This window comes from Myxocyprinus asiaticus, chromosome 25, assembly GCF_019703515.2.
Source record: "Myxocyprinus asiaticus isolate MX2 ecotype Aquarium Trade chromosome 25, UBuf_Myxa_2, whole genome shotgun sequence".
Classification (NCBI taxonomy): Eukaryota; Metazoa; Chordata; class Actinopteri; order Cypriniformes; family Catostomidae; genus Myxocyprinus; species Myxocyprinus asiaticus.
This window is the reverse complement of record NC_059368.1, coordinates 1512501-1529985: the sequence shown is the minus strand read 5'-3', so window position 1 is coordinate 1529985 and position 17485 is coordinate 1512501. Positions and strand designations below refer to the sequence as shown.

Genomic DNA, 17485 nt, shown 5'->3' with positions numbered 1-17485 from the left:
AGGTTTCATGCCTTCTCGAGTGCATGCTGCTGCAAAAGCAGGACAAATCAAACACTAAGATGTTCTGAAATTTAATCAAATTTAAGTCAGCTTTTTTTCTGATAACATGTCATTCAAAATATAAGCATTTTCACTATGCGTGGTCTCAGACATTTGTCTTTAGTGTGAGCTGAAAGTCAGGAGTTGTTTTCTGTAATCTTTGTTTGACTGCATAGCAGTGGCGTTATCTAAAGTTCCTCTGAGAGATGCTTCAGACACCTCTGAGAATTCCTGCAGTGAAGGACGTCTGACTCATCTTCACTCAGCGACAACCTTCAAATAGAACACAAGAATGAAGATAAGTCTGTTCCTCTTCGGTTCTGTTATCTGCCTCTTTGTACAGACGTGTAAGCAAAGAAGCTACCAACTGTCTAATTATATTTCCAACAAATACATACATCATATTATGTTAAAAGTATTGTCCGAGCATCATTTATGCAGCATTTTTTACTTTTAATATATTGATTAAAAACGGCAACATTTAAGTGAACTTAATTTATCCTGTAGCTCTTATATTCTTTAATTTATTATCATGGATTATTTATAAAATCTTTAAAACCCAAGACAACATTGGTAACAATATGAGCATTCTTGCATCTGCAGTTATTACAGGGTCTCCACAGTCATGGAAAACCTAGAAATATCAGAAATTTCAAATATTTCTCTCCAGGACTGTGCCAGGAAGTCATGAAATGTTCTATAGTGAATACATTTGTCCATGCTCTGCTCTAAAATATTTAATCAGTTAAATTGCAATGTCAATAAAATGTTTTCCTAATAATAGACAATGGGATGTCCACGTCTAAAGCCGCAATACTGAGTATTAAGTACTTAAACTTATTTACTTATCTACTACCTGATAAGTGCTTCTTAAGTTGACATACTGCCACCTATGTTTGCATGTTCATGCACTTCATCTGTAACATTAAACTGATGATGTTTATTTTGTGCAACAGTTGATGAGCATTGTTTTAGATCAGGATCGCAGTGGCCATTCATCCAGAAATCCAGACAAAGTATTCACCAACATTTATTTATTTTGGAAGACTGTCGCAGCAGTATAACATTCCAGGTCCTTTATCAACATCAAATGCAATTTTAGCAACATGTAAATTATACAAATAATTTCCTGTCCTTTCACATTTTACAATATAACATTGTTTCAGTGACCGTCTCAAAGCACAACAGCCTGTTGCTTTTGACAGGAAGGAATATTTAGCGCCATAAATGCATGTATCATATGTTACTGTACAACATTAAAATTACATTTTATTTCAAACCTCTGCAGCGTGAATGATATATTATATCTGTAACATACTGTCAAAGGTTTGTACAATTACAGTGGCATGTTTTGAAGGTGACTTATTGGCAGTATATTCACTTGTTTCTGTATTAAAGCCATGAATAATCTGAACAAAATAAAGTGGTCTCAGACCTTTGGACCCCCACTCTCTCTCTCTATATATATATATATACAAAGTAGTTCTCCATTACAGTGGTGATGTCAACAGTACAGTTCATTGTTTCAGCTGAATCAGATCAAAACTGCAGTATGTGGGTTCTCCTCTGCATTCAGTTCAGTAATCAGCAAATACATTTCAGCACTTTGTTCCGAGACATTCGACAAAACTTTGGCAGTCAAACACATGCTGACAGCAGTCCATCATCACAGAGTAAATCAGCATGAGAACGTTGTTGGTTCTGTTCAGCAGTGAGACATGCGTTTGCGGTACTGTTCCACTAGAGGAACCAGACAGCGAGGAGAAGCGCTCTGCAGCAGGAATGGATGATGGAGAAGCTCACTGGCACTCGCTCTCATCAGAGGATCACGGGTCAGCATGGAGTCCAGAAAATCCCGCAGAACAGGAGAGATCTGATCAGGACAGAGAACACAGACCTGTATTACACAGTAAATGTCACATGCACGGTTTACTAAAACTTCAATATATTGAACATACTTTGAACAACGGTGTTTCTATCGTCACTCTAATTGGAACTGTAGTAGGTAGTCTGTGCATTTGCTATAATTAAACAATTGTAATATGTGCATTGGGATGTGAATGTTGTGCTCTTGATTACATTTGATTTACATTGTGACACTTCTGTTTACGGTCATGATACAATAAATTGATTGATTCTTGAGAAAGAGTACACACAAACAACACCACCTGTACGTACAGTATCTGCATTTCATTATTATCTTGATTGCACGTTTTGCTCGTTTTACCTTGTTTATGTTCCTGGCAGTAGGCGCGGGCTCATCTCGAAGTCTCTTCATGGCTGCTATTGGCGTCTCGCTGAAATACGGAGGTTCTCCATCCACCATCTCCACCACCATGATGCCCAGAGACCAAACATCCACCTAAACACAACATAGACCTTAATTTTTGTGGAAATGAGTATCTGTTTCTCCTTCAGTTTTATCTTGTTAGAGGGGAAGAATTTTCACACCACCAAAAACCAGCGGTAGAACAAATGAAGCATTTTCAGTCATTGTAGTTTTCAGTCTGTTTAATTTATACTGTGATATTGACCATGATACTGATTAGTTATTAGTTAAAAAAAAAATGAAATGGCATTTTATCCATATTGTGAAATGTAAAGTACCTTGCATCTGCATAAAAACATGTTAGACCAACAATATTCCCCCAAATGTTGTCCCAACTAGCGTAACAGAGTTGTCTGAAAGAGCAATATCATATTGACTAAAACCATGTTACTGAGGACCGCTATTAAGACTCTTAATGGCATCATGTTGCCTTGATTTAAGTTTGCTCAATTCTTTTTTTTACAGTGCATCTTATACCATGGTATTTAAATGATACTACAAGATACTCCAGTTGACACCATGGGATTATCATGGTATATGTTGAGGAAAAACAACAAACAATGCATTACCATGGTACTAGTGTCCAGAAAAACATGGTAATACCATGGTACTTTTTGTCATTGTTATTTTGGCATATCACATAAAGGAGCTGTAATATCACAGTTTAATTATAAGTTATAAATAACAGCTCTTATGCATGATCTGATTAAAGGCTAAATTTACACAATATTCCAGATCCTTTTGTTTTTTATTATTATTTAATAAATGATTGATTTTGTTCACCTGAGTGCCATATGGTGTCTTTGAAACCACCTCAGGTGCCATCCAATACGGAGTTCCAACTAATGACTTCCTCTTTGGAATGTCTTTACTGATCTGAGCACAGAATCCAAAATCTGACAGCTTCACCTGTGAGACCAATGATACGAGATTAAACATAAATTCAGTTCTCTATGGCTTCCCAAACCAGTCTAAAATCTTGTACCATGCACTAGATGTATGTAGTAAAACAGTATATTAGAACTGGGACAAACTGCAACGTTGTGATACCACAGACTCCTTAGTCACATGTGGAAGCATGCAAGGGTAGCATCTTGCTAAATTCATTACTAGTGCAAGGGGAATGGAAGTACATTAATGACAAATGTCTTTGGTACAAAAAAGCATGTTGAATTGCACTAAATGGAAAATAAATGCATTACATTAAAAGTGCTTGCATTTGAGGGGGCTGCAATTAAATATGGTTGTATATTTAATAAAATAAAAACATTTTGCACAAAGTTCCTCATTAAAAATTCAATAATAAACAATCACTTTCACAATCACAAAACATTTTCTCCCCAATTTGTAATGCCCAATTCCCAATGTGCTCTAAGTCCTTGTGGTGGTGTAGTGACTCGCCTCAATCCGGGTGGTGGAGGACGAATCTCAGTTGCCTCCACGTCTGAGACTGCCAATCTGCGCATCTTATCACGTGGCTTGTTGAGCACGTTACCGCGGGATGTAGCGCATGTGGAGGCTTCACGCTATTCTCCGCAGCATCCACGCACAACTCACCACACGCCCCACCGAGAGCGAGAACCACATTATAGCAACCACAAGGAGGTTACCCCATGTGACTCTACCCTCCCTAGCAACCGGGCCAATTTGGTTGCTTAGGAGACCTGACTGGAGTCACTCAGCACACCCTGGATTCGAACTTGAGACTTCAGGAGTGGTAGTCAGTGTCAATACTCACTGAGCTACCCAGGCCCCCTTTTTAAATTCACTTCTAAAATTTCAGTGGTTCAAATTCTGTTGGAAATTCAACCCTGTAAATCCTTGCACTGCTGGAAAAGCAGTAGAGTGCTGATGCACAATATTCACTCGCTGATACTAGACTTCACCACTAGGTAAAGACCAAGATCAACAGGGAGAGGGCCTCACCAAATAAACCTTGATCAGAATCTGTCATTGCCTTTTGCTCCGATTAGAAGCATTATTAAAGTTCCATCTGCATTGTTGTCAATGGATGGTTGCCAGTTTTGATAAATCAATGAAACTAACTTAGTTGACCTTGGGTCAGCTTAAACAGTTTCTTTGGTGATTCTGCTTAAAAATAACCATTTCTTGCATTATTGAGAGATTAAAGCAACATTTTCTTGCTTTTAATAAATTAAAGCAATATTTCTTGCCAAGAGTCTGATTACAGAAAACTACCTGGTTTAACCATCTTAAAAGTTGAGTCACATCCTCCCGGGTTGGGTACAATAATTGGGGAAGCATTCACTGGTGACCAAATGTATATTAAAAGAAAAATGCATTTATATTTAATTTAGTTCAATTCAGCATGCTTTTATTATCCCAAAGACATTTGTCATTAATATATTTCCATACAAGGGATTGTGTGCAGTATTAGCCCAAAAAGCATGCATGGATGCACACTTGAGAAAGTATGCCAAACATGCATCTTTAGCACACTGTTTTTAATGCACTATGATTTGGGATACACTAATTATAATCTTGCATAGTGGAGTATAGTATAGTATGCATAATGAGACGCAGCTGGTGTCATTAGCAAGAGTAAGCATGCAGAAAGATTCTGTGATGGTTTAAGTTGATTCTTACCCGTCCGTCTAGTGTCAGCAGTATAGAGTCGCTCTTGATGTCTCTGTGAATGACTCCCTGAGCGTGTAGATAACACAGCGCCTGCAGTACAGCTTCACACACTGTCGCGATCTGTTCCTCCGTTATCCTAAACACACACAATACACTAGATAAATGAGGGCTGTGTCTCATTCCGCTCACTAGTTCCTGTGACATAAATCAATATAACATGAACACAAATTTGGTATTAACGAGGTCCAGAATAAAAGATGATGCATCATGTTAGTACACACATGAGAAGAGATGCCTTTCTGACATTAATCAATAATGTTGTCATATATAATTGTGCAACTTTTATATCTGGTTTCAAAGACGTGAGCTTTGACCGAAGGGGTGATATACGTAAATAGTTTATGCACCAATATATCACTACAAACATATCTGAGGTTGACAAATACTGGACTTTGCTGATAGCGATAATTAAGGTTTTGGAAGAAAGGAGATAACTGATTAATCCACCTAAAGTTTTTGAAATATACAATACTGTATATTAAAAAAATATTCTAGGTGTTTTCTTACTGTAAAAGAGTGGAGTCCAAATTTAATGAAATTTTACATGCAGTTTATTGTGCAACCAAAAACCCAATAATAACCAGAATATAAAGATCAATAAACAAGCGCAAAATAAGAGTCCCTCAGCGAGGAATCTTATTTTGAAATATCTGTGCCGCCAGCAGCTCACAGATACAGTAAGGGTTGACTTTAAGAGGTGGATTGTACCATAATGACTGTGACATCACACAAATAAATTTGCTTTCAGAGTTGCTAGAATGTATCAAACTATGTATACTATCTAGAACTTTTGAAAGACATGGGTGAATAGATACAATAAGAAGAAAACTAGACTAGACTCTTGGTGGTTGCTAGGTGCCTTTTTGACATCAATCTTTAATGTAATCTAATCTAAACCTAGCATACTCTATAACCCAAACCCCTAACCTAAACTAATCATAAACCTAAACCTAACCTAAACTAATCCTAAACCTAACCTAAACTAAACTAATCCTAACCTAATCCTACACCAAACCTAATCCTACACCAAACCTAATTCTAACCTAAACTAATCCTAAACCTAACCTAATTCGAACCTAAACTAATCCTAAACCTAACCTAAACTAATCCTAACCTAATCCTACACCAAACCTAACCCTAAACCTAACCTAATTTGAACCTAAACTAATCCTAAACCTAACCTAAACTAATCCTAAACCTAACCTAACCTAATCCTAAACCTAACCTAATTCGAACCTAAACTAATCCTAAACCTAACCTAAACTAATCCTAAACCTAACCTACACCAAACCTAATCCTAAACCTACACCAAACCTAAACCTAATTCTAACCTAAACTAATCCTAAACCTAACCTAAACTAATCCTAAACCTAACCTAACCTAATCCTAAACCTAACCTAACCTAACCTAACCTAATCCTAAACCTAACCTAATTCGAACCTAAACTAATCCTAAACCTAACCTAACCTAAACTAATCCTAAACCTAACCTAATTCGAACCTAAACTAATCCTAAACCTAACCTAAACTAATCCTAAACCTAACCTAACCTAACCTAAACTAATCCTAAACCTAACCTAAACTAATCCTAAACCTAATTTAACCTAATCCTAAACCTAATTTAACCTAATCCTAACCTAATCTTAAACCTAACATAATCCTAAACCTAATTTAAACTATCCTAACCTAAACTAATCCTAAACCTAAACTAATCCTAGACCTAAACTAACCCTAAACCTAAACTAATCCTAAACAATCCTAAACAAATCCTAAACCTAAACTAATCCTAAACCTAACCCTGGCCCAAGACTCTGATCTTCTACTCTCTTGATATGACTCAAGTCCCTCCTTCAATGCAAGTCTATGGGGTTTTTACCCGTTTTATCCTGCATCATAGGAAAATGGTCAGTCTAATTGCTCAGAAAAGTAACAGCAAGCCTCAATGAGCTGCATGATTTGAGGTATCATTCATATCTGAAACGTAAAAAAAACTGAAAAAGTGTTGTTACCTGGTTTCTGAAACAATGTTGGTTAGAGCGCCGCCCTGCAGGTATTCCATGATGACCCACAGCTCTTCACCCACCAGTGCACTCTTATACATCTCTACCACATTCTTATGTCTGTAGTCTCGCATGATAACCACCTGTGACGAATGACATTACCTAAATAATGTGATTTTCAGGTTAATTGTGTGCTGAATATTCTGTTTCACTCAGAAATAGGTCACATTGTGGACGTTAAATGAACATGTTACATGTTGTCTTTAAAGGTGAAATGTTTAATTTTTTTCAATGTTTAAATACTTTCTCCTATCCCAAAAATCCCTAGATATGACTATATGTAAGCTAATCATAGGTTGATTTGCCCAAAAAGTGTAGCAATGTGACACTGGAGTTTTCAAACATTCCTCAACCAATAGACAATCTGTTTGGGAGATCTGTTTTAGAACAGTGATTATTTTTGCAGTTCCGTTTGGTGCCGCTATTGGCGCACAAATGACACACTTGAGCTTTAAAATGAGAGTTCCATACTTCATTAAAGAGCAGTTCTCGTCTTTGCTGCTTCCTCAGGTCCATCATCTTCACGGCAACCTGCCGTCCACTGTGCTTCTCGCGGGCGATGCAAACCACACCCGTCGAGCCTTCTCCGATCTTCACAAAGTTCTCCAAATAACTGCAAGGGTCACCTTTGTCCACTACCATCTGCAGGGCAGCTTTGAACTCCGTGTGGGTCACTTTGGGCGACTCTGTGATGCTGGCAGGGGTTTGGGGCGGTCTGAGACAGGGCGAAGAGGCACCTGTTGGACTCGTGGTGGATGAACCCATTGGTGAGGGTCTCGGTTGGGATGGACTGACCTGTGTTGGTGGTACCGAGCCTGGAGTTCCTGAGGTTTTGAATGGAGAAATGTTTAGGGTGTCGTTGGAGGAACTACGTGGGGTTTGGTGGGTAATGGGTCCTGGTTTTGGACTGCTAGTGCCGTTGGGTTTGGAAATGGTTGGGTAGCTAGGCGAATTTACCTGTATTGTAATAAAGAATAAAAGTTACAACTAGACACAGAAAATAAAACTATGGCTACAGAACTAGTTACTTAAAACCTTGGATTTAGTAAAGGAATACAAATTCGGCTTCAATGCACGTTCAAGCTCTATCAACAACATTTGGGACATGCTGTTCATAACCACAGAACATGTACAGTAATGCACTTATAATGGCAGTCTATGGGGCAAGTGTACTGGAGGATTTAAAGGCAGAAATGTTTAGCTTGTATTTCTGTTAAAGCACTTGTATCAATACTTTTGTACAAAAACATGAATTATTTGAGCTGTAAATATGTCTAAATAATTTTAGTGGTGGGAGTTCTTTTCTAGGTGGATGAACTTCTAATTTTATGTTACTGGCGTTTTGCCTGTTGTAAATCCTGTCTGTTTTCGGGTCAGAATTACAAGTATAACATCGAGTTTGGGTCTGGTTCAGGTTCTTAATTAATCGAAAGAATGGGGGCCTGGGTAGCTCAGCGAGTATTGACGCTGACTACCACCCCTGGAGTCACGAGTTTGAATCCAGGGTGTGCTGAGTGACTCCAGCCAGGTCTCCTAAGCAACCAAATTGGCCCGGTTGCTAGGGAGGGTAGAGTCACATGGGGTAACCTCCTCATGGTCGCTATAATGTGGTTCTCGCTCTCAGTGGGGTGCGTGGCGAGTTGTGCGTGGATGCCGCGGAGAATAGCGTGAAGCCTGCACATGTGCTATGTCTCCGTGGTAACGCGCTCAACAAGCCACGTGATAAGATGCGCGGATTGACGGTCTCAGATGCGGAGGCAACTGAGATTTGTCCACCACCACCCGGATTGAGGCGAGTCACTACGCCACCATGAGGACTTGGAACGCACTGGGAATTGGGCATTCCATATTGGGGAGAAAAGATTTTCAAAACCGGGGGGCCCATTTTCATGACATGAACATCAGAATGCTCATTATTTCAAACTCCAACTTTTAAAAAATTCAAATGTAAACAAACCATCCATCTATCTGTCTTTTTTATACAGTTTGATATATGGTAATATGATAGTACAACAAACCTTTGTGTTGTACGTGGAGTGTGGTCTTCTTGGCGTTTCCACCTTCGGTTGTTCCGAGCTGCCCCTCGGCTTGACCTTTGCTCCATCAGTTACGCAATAGGTACTGTAGAGACAGGAAACGGGTCTTTGGTTGTGTTTACAGTCTGGTTGAGAAATCTTGGGTCCCTCACGAACAGTTCTAGGCAAGAATAAAATGTCCCGGGGCATGAGCGGTGGCTGTCCCATGAATATCGACGCCTCGTGGATTGATTGCGCTCTCGGTCGTGCATCGTTCGAGTCAAATGTGTAACTCTTTTTAGAACCAGGTCGTGGACTTCCACTGTCACTGTGGACCTGACGGGATCTTGAATGCCTGTCTGAGACCATCTGTACGTTTTTCTGATTTGCGTCATTCAGTCCCTGATATTCGTAAGTCTCTCCTTCGGCTAACTGTCCTAAACGTCCCAGCGATTGTGCTCGTTTCCGTAATGATGTGCTGGTCCTTCTTAATGAGTTTGAGCTCGTTACAGAGAGTAGACTCATCTGAGCAATCGCAGCAGAGATGTAGTCCTCATGTCCGATGAAACTGCCACGCACAATGTTCTAGAAGAGAGGATTACGAAATCAGTTAAGTCCTTAAAGTCAACGTGAAATAAATAAACTCTATTGACTTTCTTAATACGTGCTCCTGTTCTTATTGTGAATGATTCATTAGTGTACGCTTTTCTAAATAAAACAAATGTTCGAATTCATAATCTTTCATCAAAATGTAATATCTTGCTCTGCCTCCAGAACGACTTTCCTTTTTGGATGACGTCACCAAGTCCTCTTAGGCCCAAAACAAACATGAATACAGACATAGCTCTACAAAGTCAATTTCATGCGTCCAGGGCCGGCCCAGACTCTGTTGGTGCCCAAGGCCAGATTTCAGATTGGTGCCCCAACCCCCGCCCCCTTTTCACTTGAACTCCAATTTATTGCAAAGCTTTTTTTTTTTTTTCTAATTTTATATAATATGAACTAAAATTGATTTATAATTAATAACAAATTTGACCAATAACAAACAACATGTTCCAAATTACCTTATGATTGTTTTAAAAAAAATAAAAATAAATCAGGGTTAGGTATAATTTAATTACATAATAAAAGGAAATGTGGTTTCAAAACTGCCTGGACTTCTTTGTGGCAAAGTCATCAATGCCATTTATTTCATACATGTAATGAATAGTTCTATTAATACTCTTAATTATGGCCATAAAATAAAAACAGAAAAGATCAGATGCCATTAAAAATATTTTGTATACTACACTTCACACTTTCCAGTCCTCCTGCGGTGCCCAGGTACTATTAGTCATTAACCTGATCCGCAGTAGCCTGTATTTGATGTTTTCTCGATATAGTCAACATTTCCAGTTAAAAATGACAATGTGTGGCAAGCGTGAGTATGATAAAACAGGTGTTCTATTGAATCATTTGCAGAGTTGGAGAGTGTACTTTTAAAAGTGTACTTACATTATTGATTTTTGTAGCTGCAGAGCAATCTGACGATCTTTATCACGCGCACTCGCAAACTGTACAGTGAGCGCAAAGAGAGCAGGCAGGTGCGCGTGATAGATGTAAAAAAGTACTTTGAAAGAGTGCATTCTGTCGTGATATGATCCTAACTTTAGAGAGCACATCAATATGAAGACAAAGCCACATCCCGGACATTTTTAGCCAATTTTGAAGTCCCAGCCAGACGTTTTTCTCAGGTCGGAAAAGAGGAGGTCACTCTATGTAACCATTTATCAGTAGAACTGAAAGGATGTTAGTAGAACATATCGCTCAACACATAGGTAGAGGGGCGCACAGTCATCATGAGAGGGCGCACTTCTGACAATAAATAAATAAATAAATAAATCCTCTCGTGCGGCACCCCTCTGTCATTTTGTGCCCTATGCAACCGCCTATGTCGCCTATGCCACAGGCCGGCTCTGCATGCGTCATTGAAAATGTGTCAGATTCATAACGCAATGCAAGGACACATCGTTCACACCGCTGTTGTGAACATCAGTGTAAACGGTTACTTTTACAGTCAGTTTTCATCTTTCATTTGAAAACATAGATTAGTGACATATGCAGCGGACAGACACAATGACATAATGCAGATAATGCATGACAGTTTTATCTACAATAGCACAGGTTAAAAATGTGTCTTGTTTTACATTCCAACTGCTCGGATGGCTGGAAAACTAAAGTGTCTTTCAGAACAGATGATGCTTAAAAACTCACTGACCAAAATTCCAGTTAATGTCTATGAGCATCTAAAGTTACAGATATAAGTGATTCTTCAGTTTGGAGAACTTTTCTGTTCCCTAGGATGACTTCTGTCATCCTAATTAAGGATGTATGTAATTAATTACTTCTCATTTTAATTAATTGAATGTATAGTTAATATACAGACTGCTATAGATAACTTGTTGGGTTAGTATGTCCAAGGTTTAACCAACAGATGTCATTGAGACCACAATTTATCTTTATTCAAGAGCATGTGATAAATGTTGTACATTTAATAATAAATGTAACAGATGAAACAGTTTTCAAGATCTTTATATGTCAGAAGAAATAGCCATGATGGTGAAAATAAATAAAAATAAATGTTGAGATGGATGAGACGTACTTCACAGGACGTACAGGATATAAGAGGACACAGCGAGGAAAAAACATGATACAACAGCATTGCTGAGCAGGTCTGTCCAGACATAATTAGCGTGTAGAAATGCTGAGAATCACATTGTGAATGAATGGTGCGGCTGATAGATGAGAACCCTGGAGACTGAAGCTTTCTCAAGACAGATCACAAAGACGCTGAATTAGATATAAACCATAATTCTATTTAACACAGAGAGGGATGAGAGAACTTACACAGATTTATTAATTATTCTGAACTGAAGTCACAAACATGTAAATGTGCATAATAATTTTTTTTTTTTTGCATAAATATATTTTTTATAAAATAAATGCGTGTTTTACGCAGAAGAAAATGAGCGAGTCTTATAAAAGCATGTCACATTTCAAAATAATAATAAAAAATAATTAATTATATTTTACATAAAGAAAAAGCTTCTTTTTTTTTTCTCAGGACCATTGAGGTTTTTTTTATTTATTTTTTTTTATTCATTATTTTCATGGCAATTAAACCCATTTTAAAATTCTCATTACTGTAATGCATCCAGACATTATAGTTTTGATTATTTTTTTGTAATTCTTATAATTCTTAATGGTGATTCCTATTACTGTATTATTACTGTATTATTACTGTATTATTTTTTTAATGCATACATTTTAATGACCATAATTGAAAGGTAGTACAACAAATACTACCTTGATATAAATGCTATTAATACTTTATAATCAATTTAATACATCATTGTTTTGCAAAACTGTTTTAACTGTCTAACAATGAGCTTTATTTTCTTTAGGCAAAGATCATTTCTTTCTTTTGATGTTTGAGGTAAAACGTGGCCTGGACATGTTCTTGATAAGTTTTGTAAGAGTCATCCAAACTCAAATGAACTATGTAGAGTTTGTCAGAATTATTATTTGTACTAATAACAGAATTTTATGACCAAGAATGATGATATGTACATGCAAAATTTTGAATTAGATTACCTATAAACACATGTATGACTGTTCACATGTAGAGAAAGACCAATAATCAGTTTAACTGTTATTTTTTAATGAGCATAAACTGAGCATGAATATGAAATTGCAATACACAATTTTTAAAGGAACATGCATCACGGTACCTTTTTTGGTTTGGGTTGCACATGTGTGATGTTGGATGGATCCACCACAGGTTTGGGCCTCTTCAGTGTCTCTATGAGGCTTTGCCACTGAGGTGGCAGACCCACAAAACAGCCCTGAACTGGATCAAATGATGTGTGCACTCTGTGCTCAAAGTTCTTGGGACCGGAGATCTCCAGCCTCCTCTTCCTCTTCTTCCTCTGGAACATTCTGAAGATCTGCAGAAAACAAGAGCTGGAGTCATCACGACAGGGCAACAGTGCCATTCAAAACATGCACGCCACACCCCACTGACTGAAGAAACAAAACCCAAACAAAACTGAATCAGACTGCGTCTTCATGGACAGGAGAGATGAAAGAAGGCGGAGACAGATGTAACAGGTGTTGACACCTGAAGACACGGACCTTTCTTCAACACAGTCCAGCTAGAAGGAAAGTGACAGGTGTTTCCGGCCTTGAATGTATTAACCCTGACACTGTGTGCGTCCTCTTACACAGAGAGCACAGTGAGACAGTTGGAGATCAAGTATAGTGTCTAGCATGATAACATCACTAATGCATATTGAGTGAAGCTTGGGAACAGACTGGCTCAATATTGCTGCGGGTTCATCGAGGATACGGACAGCCAATCAACAGGAGCACAAAAAGCAGTGTCCTAAGTTTGGGTGCACTGGATTTCCAGAGCTGTTAGCATTGCATGACAGCAGACTTTACAGTCGTGTCATGACTAAAGATGTGTCATGCAAAAACATGATCAATCATGGATTCAGCCTTGGGAGATAAAAAATAACTGTTGTCGTTCTCTACAGACGAGCTTTGGTTTTATTAGATGACTACTGAACTACTCCAGTAGCAATATCTTTGTGTTGGGTAAGTTAGTCAAAAAACTTATTTCACAACAAATGACTAACTGCTTCTCTAAAACTGCAATCAGATAACTGAATTTACAGATTACATCATCAAAAAAGTAATCACATTACTTATAAGATACTCAACGAATTCAAAATGATGTCTGTGTACACAGACTTGTAAGGAGGCGCACTTCCTTTGGCAGTTGCAAAATGCAAACAGATGTACATAATGGACCCTATTTTAAGAGCGTTAAGCACAGTGCTATGCGATACATCATACGCGCAATGTCAATGGGCTTGGCTATAAAGGTTTGGTATTTTCGTGCAAACATGCGCTAAGTCTAGGCGCAAGTGGGTTTGGCGAAATTGCATGCACAAAACACTAATAGGCTGGATCGAGTGCAATTTAATTCTGAGGTTCTTCTCCGGTTATTGCAGCATCTGCTTCCTATTATATAGTCCATTCCCTCAAGCACCAGCGATATAAACAAAGACAGCACTTTCAGAAGAGGTTGGTAGTGTAAATAAACTGTATGCAGTGAATTGGAAATATAGAAATATGGACTTGTTGAATGTCAGGCATATTTCCAAGACAGTGACATGCTCTTTTTATATGCATGGAAAATGTGGTTCTTGTCAGGATTTGGCTCCGTTAATTTATAGAAAATGAAAGTATTATTTTTTTCTTCCCTTTTCTCCCCAATTTGGCATGTCCAATTCCCAATGTGCTCCAAGTCCTTGTGGTGGCGTAGTGACTCAATCCGGGTGGCGGAGGATGAATCTCAGTTACCTCCGCGTCTGATACTGTCAATCCGCGCATCTTATCACGTGGCTTGTTTAGCACGTTACCGCATGTGGAGGCTTCACGCTATTCTCCGCAGCATCCACGCACAACTCACCACACGCCCCACTGAGAGCGAGAACCACATTATAGCAACCACAAGGAGGTTACCCCATGTGACTCTACCCTCCCTAGCAACCGGGTCAATTTGGTTGCTTAGGAGACCTGGCTGGAGTCACTCAGCACGCCCTGGATTTGAACTCGTGACTCCAGGGTGATAGTCAGCGTCAATACTCGCTGAGCTACCCAGAGTTTGAACACGAACTCCCAAACTGCAAATGCAGGAACTGAATTTTGAATTTGCGCTGAAAACAGACATGCTGTGAATGAAATATCATTATCAAATCAATTTTTCCCTTCAGTGAAAGTGGATGGTGAATGAGGCTAACATTCTGCCTAACATCTTCTTGTGTGTTCCAGAAAAGATAGAAAGGAACAACATGAAGTATATGATGACAGAATTTTCACTTTTGATGAACTATAGGCCTGTGTAATGTGAGACATTGTAGCAGTCATTATGGAATGCCTAAATAACACAATGTTCTTCACAGTAAACAGAAAACTACACAAACTCGATTGGACACTTTATATGATGTGACATTTACTCACAGCATGTGTTGCAATGTTGCTGTGTCGAGCTGGTCGGGATGCTCAGACTAACAGATGAATGTTTTGAAAGCATCACAGTGTTTTCACTCCACTAATGGATTACTGATATTGACCCTGAACATTAAACTGGTGCATTTTTAACATACATTTAAATAAATAATTAATTACAATTATTAGTTTAACATTCAAATAATTATACAGCATCACCACTCCACAGTATCATATTTCTTTTTAAACATATATTATGGTAATTCCATAGGATTCACTGAAGTACCTTGTATCTTTGAAGTACCAAAATACTATGCTATATGAATTCAATGAGAAATCAATGAGTGCCGCATCAAAGTACTATGGTATTACCATCTGATACCATTTTTGTAAGGGTAGATGTTCAGAACGGTTACAGATAGCAACAGAGTTCATACACCATTAATATGAATCAATCTTATAAGGTAACAACATTCCATGCAAAGAGTTAAACAGACTCACCTGTGGAGCGGAGGTTTGATTTCCTGTAAATACTACAATGAATCTCTCTGTTCAGGTCATTCAGCCATTTTCTCCTTTAGAGAGCCCTGATCTGAACAGAACACAATATATCAGTGAGATGATCATATCTTCATGTTCCTCTGTACTCGAAGTCATTTTTCCTGCATCTGGAGTCTGTTGTTTAATCAGTGGGTGTGAGTACAAACACATGACAGTGAATGTACACATACTGACGACTTCTGATTAAACCTTTACTCCTTCATTCCACTTGAGTTAGACAGATCTGCAACATGCTGTGAGGTTGAGATCTATCTATCTCACCATAGCAACCATCTAGAACACCCTTGGAACCATCCAAAAAAACCTAGCAACCATCCCGAAAAGCCTAACAATGCCTTAGCAACCACCCAGAACACTCCAGCAACCAAACAGAACACACTAGCAACCATACAGAATACCATAGCAACCATCCAGAAAAGCCTAACAATGCCTTGGCAACCACCCAGAACACCCCAGCAACCATCCAGAAAACCCTGGAAATCATCCAGAAAACCCTACCAACCATCCAGAAAACCATAGCAATGCTTTAGCAACCATCCAAAACAACCTAGCAACCATCCAGAATACTCTAGCAACCACCCAGAATACCTTAGCAACCATCCATAACGCCCTAGCAACCATCTAAAAATCATAGAAATCATCAATAACACCCAACACCCCAGAAACTATCCAAAACACCCTAGCAACAATATAGAATACCCTAGAAACCAGAACACCCTGGAAACCACCCATAAAACCCTAGCAACACCTTAACAACCATCCAGAAAACCCTAGAAGCACCTTAACAACCACCCAGAACACCACATAAACCACTCATACCACCCAGCACCCCAGAAACTATCCAAAACACCCTAGCAACCACATAGAATACCCTAGAAACCAGAACACCCTGGAAACCACCCATAAAACCCTAGCAACACCTTAACAACCATCCAGAACACCACAGCAACCATCCAGAAAACCCTAGAAGCACCTTAACAACCACCCAGAACACCACATAAACCACTCATACCACCCAGCACCCCAGAAACGATCCAAAACACCCTAGCAACCATTCAGAAAACCCTACCAACCATCCTGAAAACCCTACCAACGCCTTATCAACCATCAAGAACACCCTAGCAACCCTCCAGAACACCCTAGCAAAACAACAGCATTCAAAGTTTGTGTAGACAATATTGAAACTCTACACAGCATAAAAGTAATCCATATGACTACAGAGGTTTAATCAATGTCTTCTAAAGCGATATTATAGGTGTGGGTGAGAAACTATTCAATAGTTAGATTTACAGTAAAATCCAATCTTCTCAGATTACAGAAAAAATAATAATTTAAACATGAAGATGTGTTACAGTACATTACCCAAAGATACATCCTTCACTCATCTTCAAGATACATTCACAATGCTACAGTGACTAAACTGCTCGAGTATTTTATTACTAGGTTTGTAGTTGTCATAAGTTTTGTGCTTTTATAACTTAATAAGCCAATCAGAACCCTACAGGAAACAAGATTAGATGAGTAAGTCAAGACAAACCTTTTTAACACCATGAAATGTGGTGTGGAATGGTGCAACATTGGGAAAATGGGTCATCCATTCTCAGGGTACTTTAATGAAGTAAAAAAAAAAGAAAAAAAAATTAAACGTAATAATAGTGCTTTTATGATAAAAACATACAGCCCCCTGATAAATCACTATGCTTTATCAGTCCAAGAGATTCTAAGCAATTTTAACCTATAAATAAATCAAATTAATTACAGAACATC

At 38.5% G+C, this 17485-nt stretch overlaps 1 protein-coding gene across 3 annotated transcripts in view; it reads right to left on the bottom strand.

Moving 5' to 3' along the window:
• Positions 1 to 1056: 1056 nt before the first annotated feature.
• LOC127416307 (serine/threonine-protein kinase PAK 6-like) overlaps positions 1057 to 17485 on the bottom strand; it is a 19528-nt gene continuing 3099 nt past the window's right edge. The window contains exons 3-12 of one of the 3 annotated variants that reach the window (XM_051655584.1): positions 17256 to 17326; positions 15659 to 15749; positions 12871 to 13086; positions 9104 to 9685; positions 7557 to 8042; positions 7035 to 7168; positions 4976 to 5102; positions 3152 to 3277; positions 2267 to 2401; positions 1057 to 1912 (exon numbers count right to left, since the gene is read on the bottom strand). In XM_051655584.1, coding sequence (XP_051511544.1) covers positions 1745 to 1912; positions 2267 to 2401; positions 3152 to 3277; positions 4976 to 5102; positions 7035 to 7168; positions 7557 to 8042; positions 9104 to 9685; positions 12871 to 13077 — 1965 coding nt within the window. In that variant the 5' untranslated portion in view covers positions 13078 to 13086; positions 15659 to 15749; positions 17256 to 17326 and the 3' untranslated portion in view covers positions 1057 to 1744. Of the gene's footprint in view, positions 1913 to 2266; positions 2402 to 3151; positions 3278 to 4975; positions 5103 to 7034; positions 7169 to 7556; positions 8043 to 9103; positions 9686 to 12870; positions 15257 to 15658; positions 15750 to 17255; positions 17327 to 17485 lie in introns of those variants that run through there. The other 2 variants (XM_051655585.1, XM_051655582.1) reach the window with 2 other exon arrangements.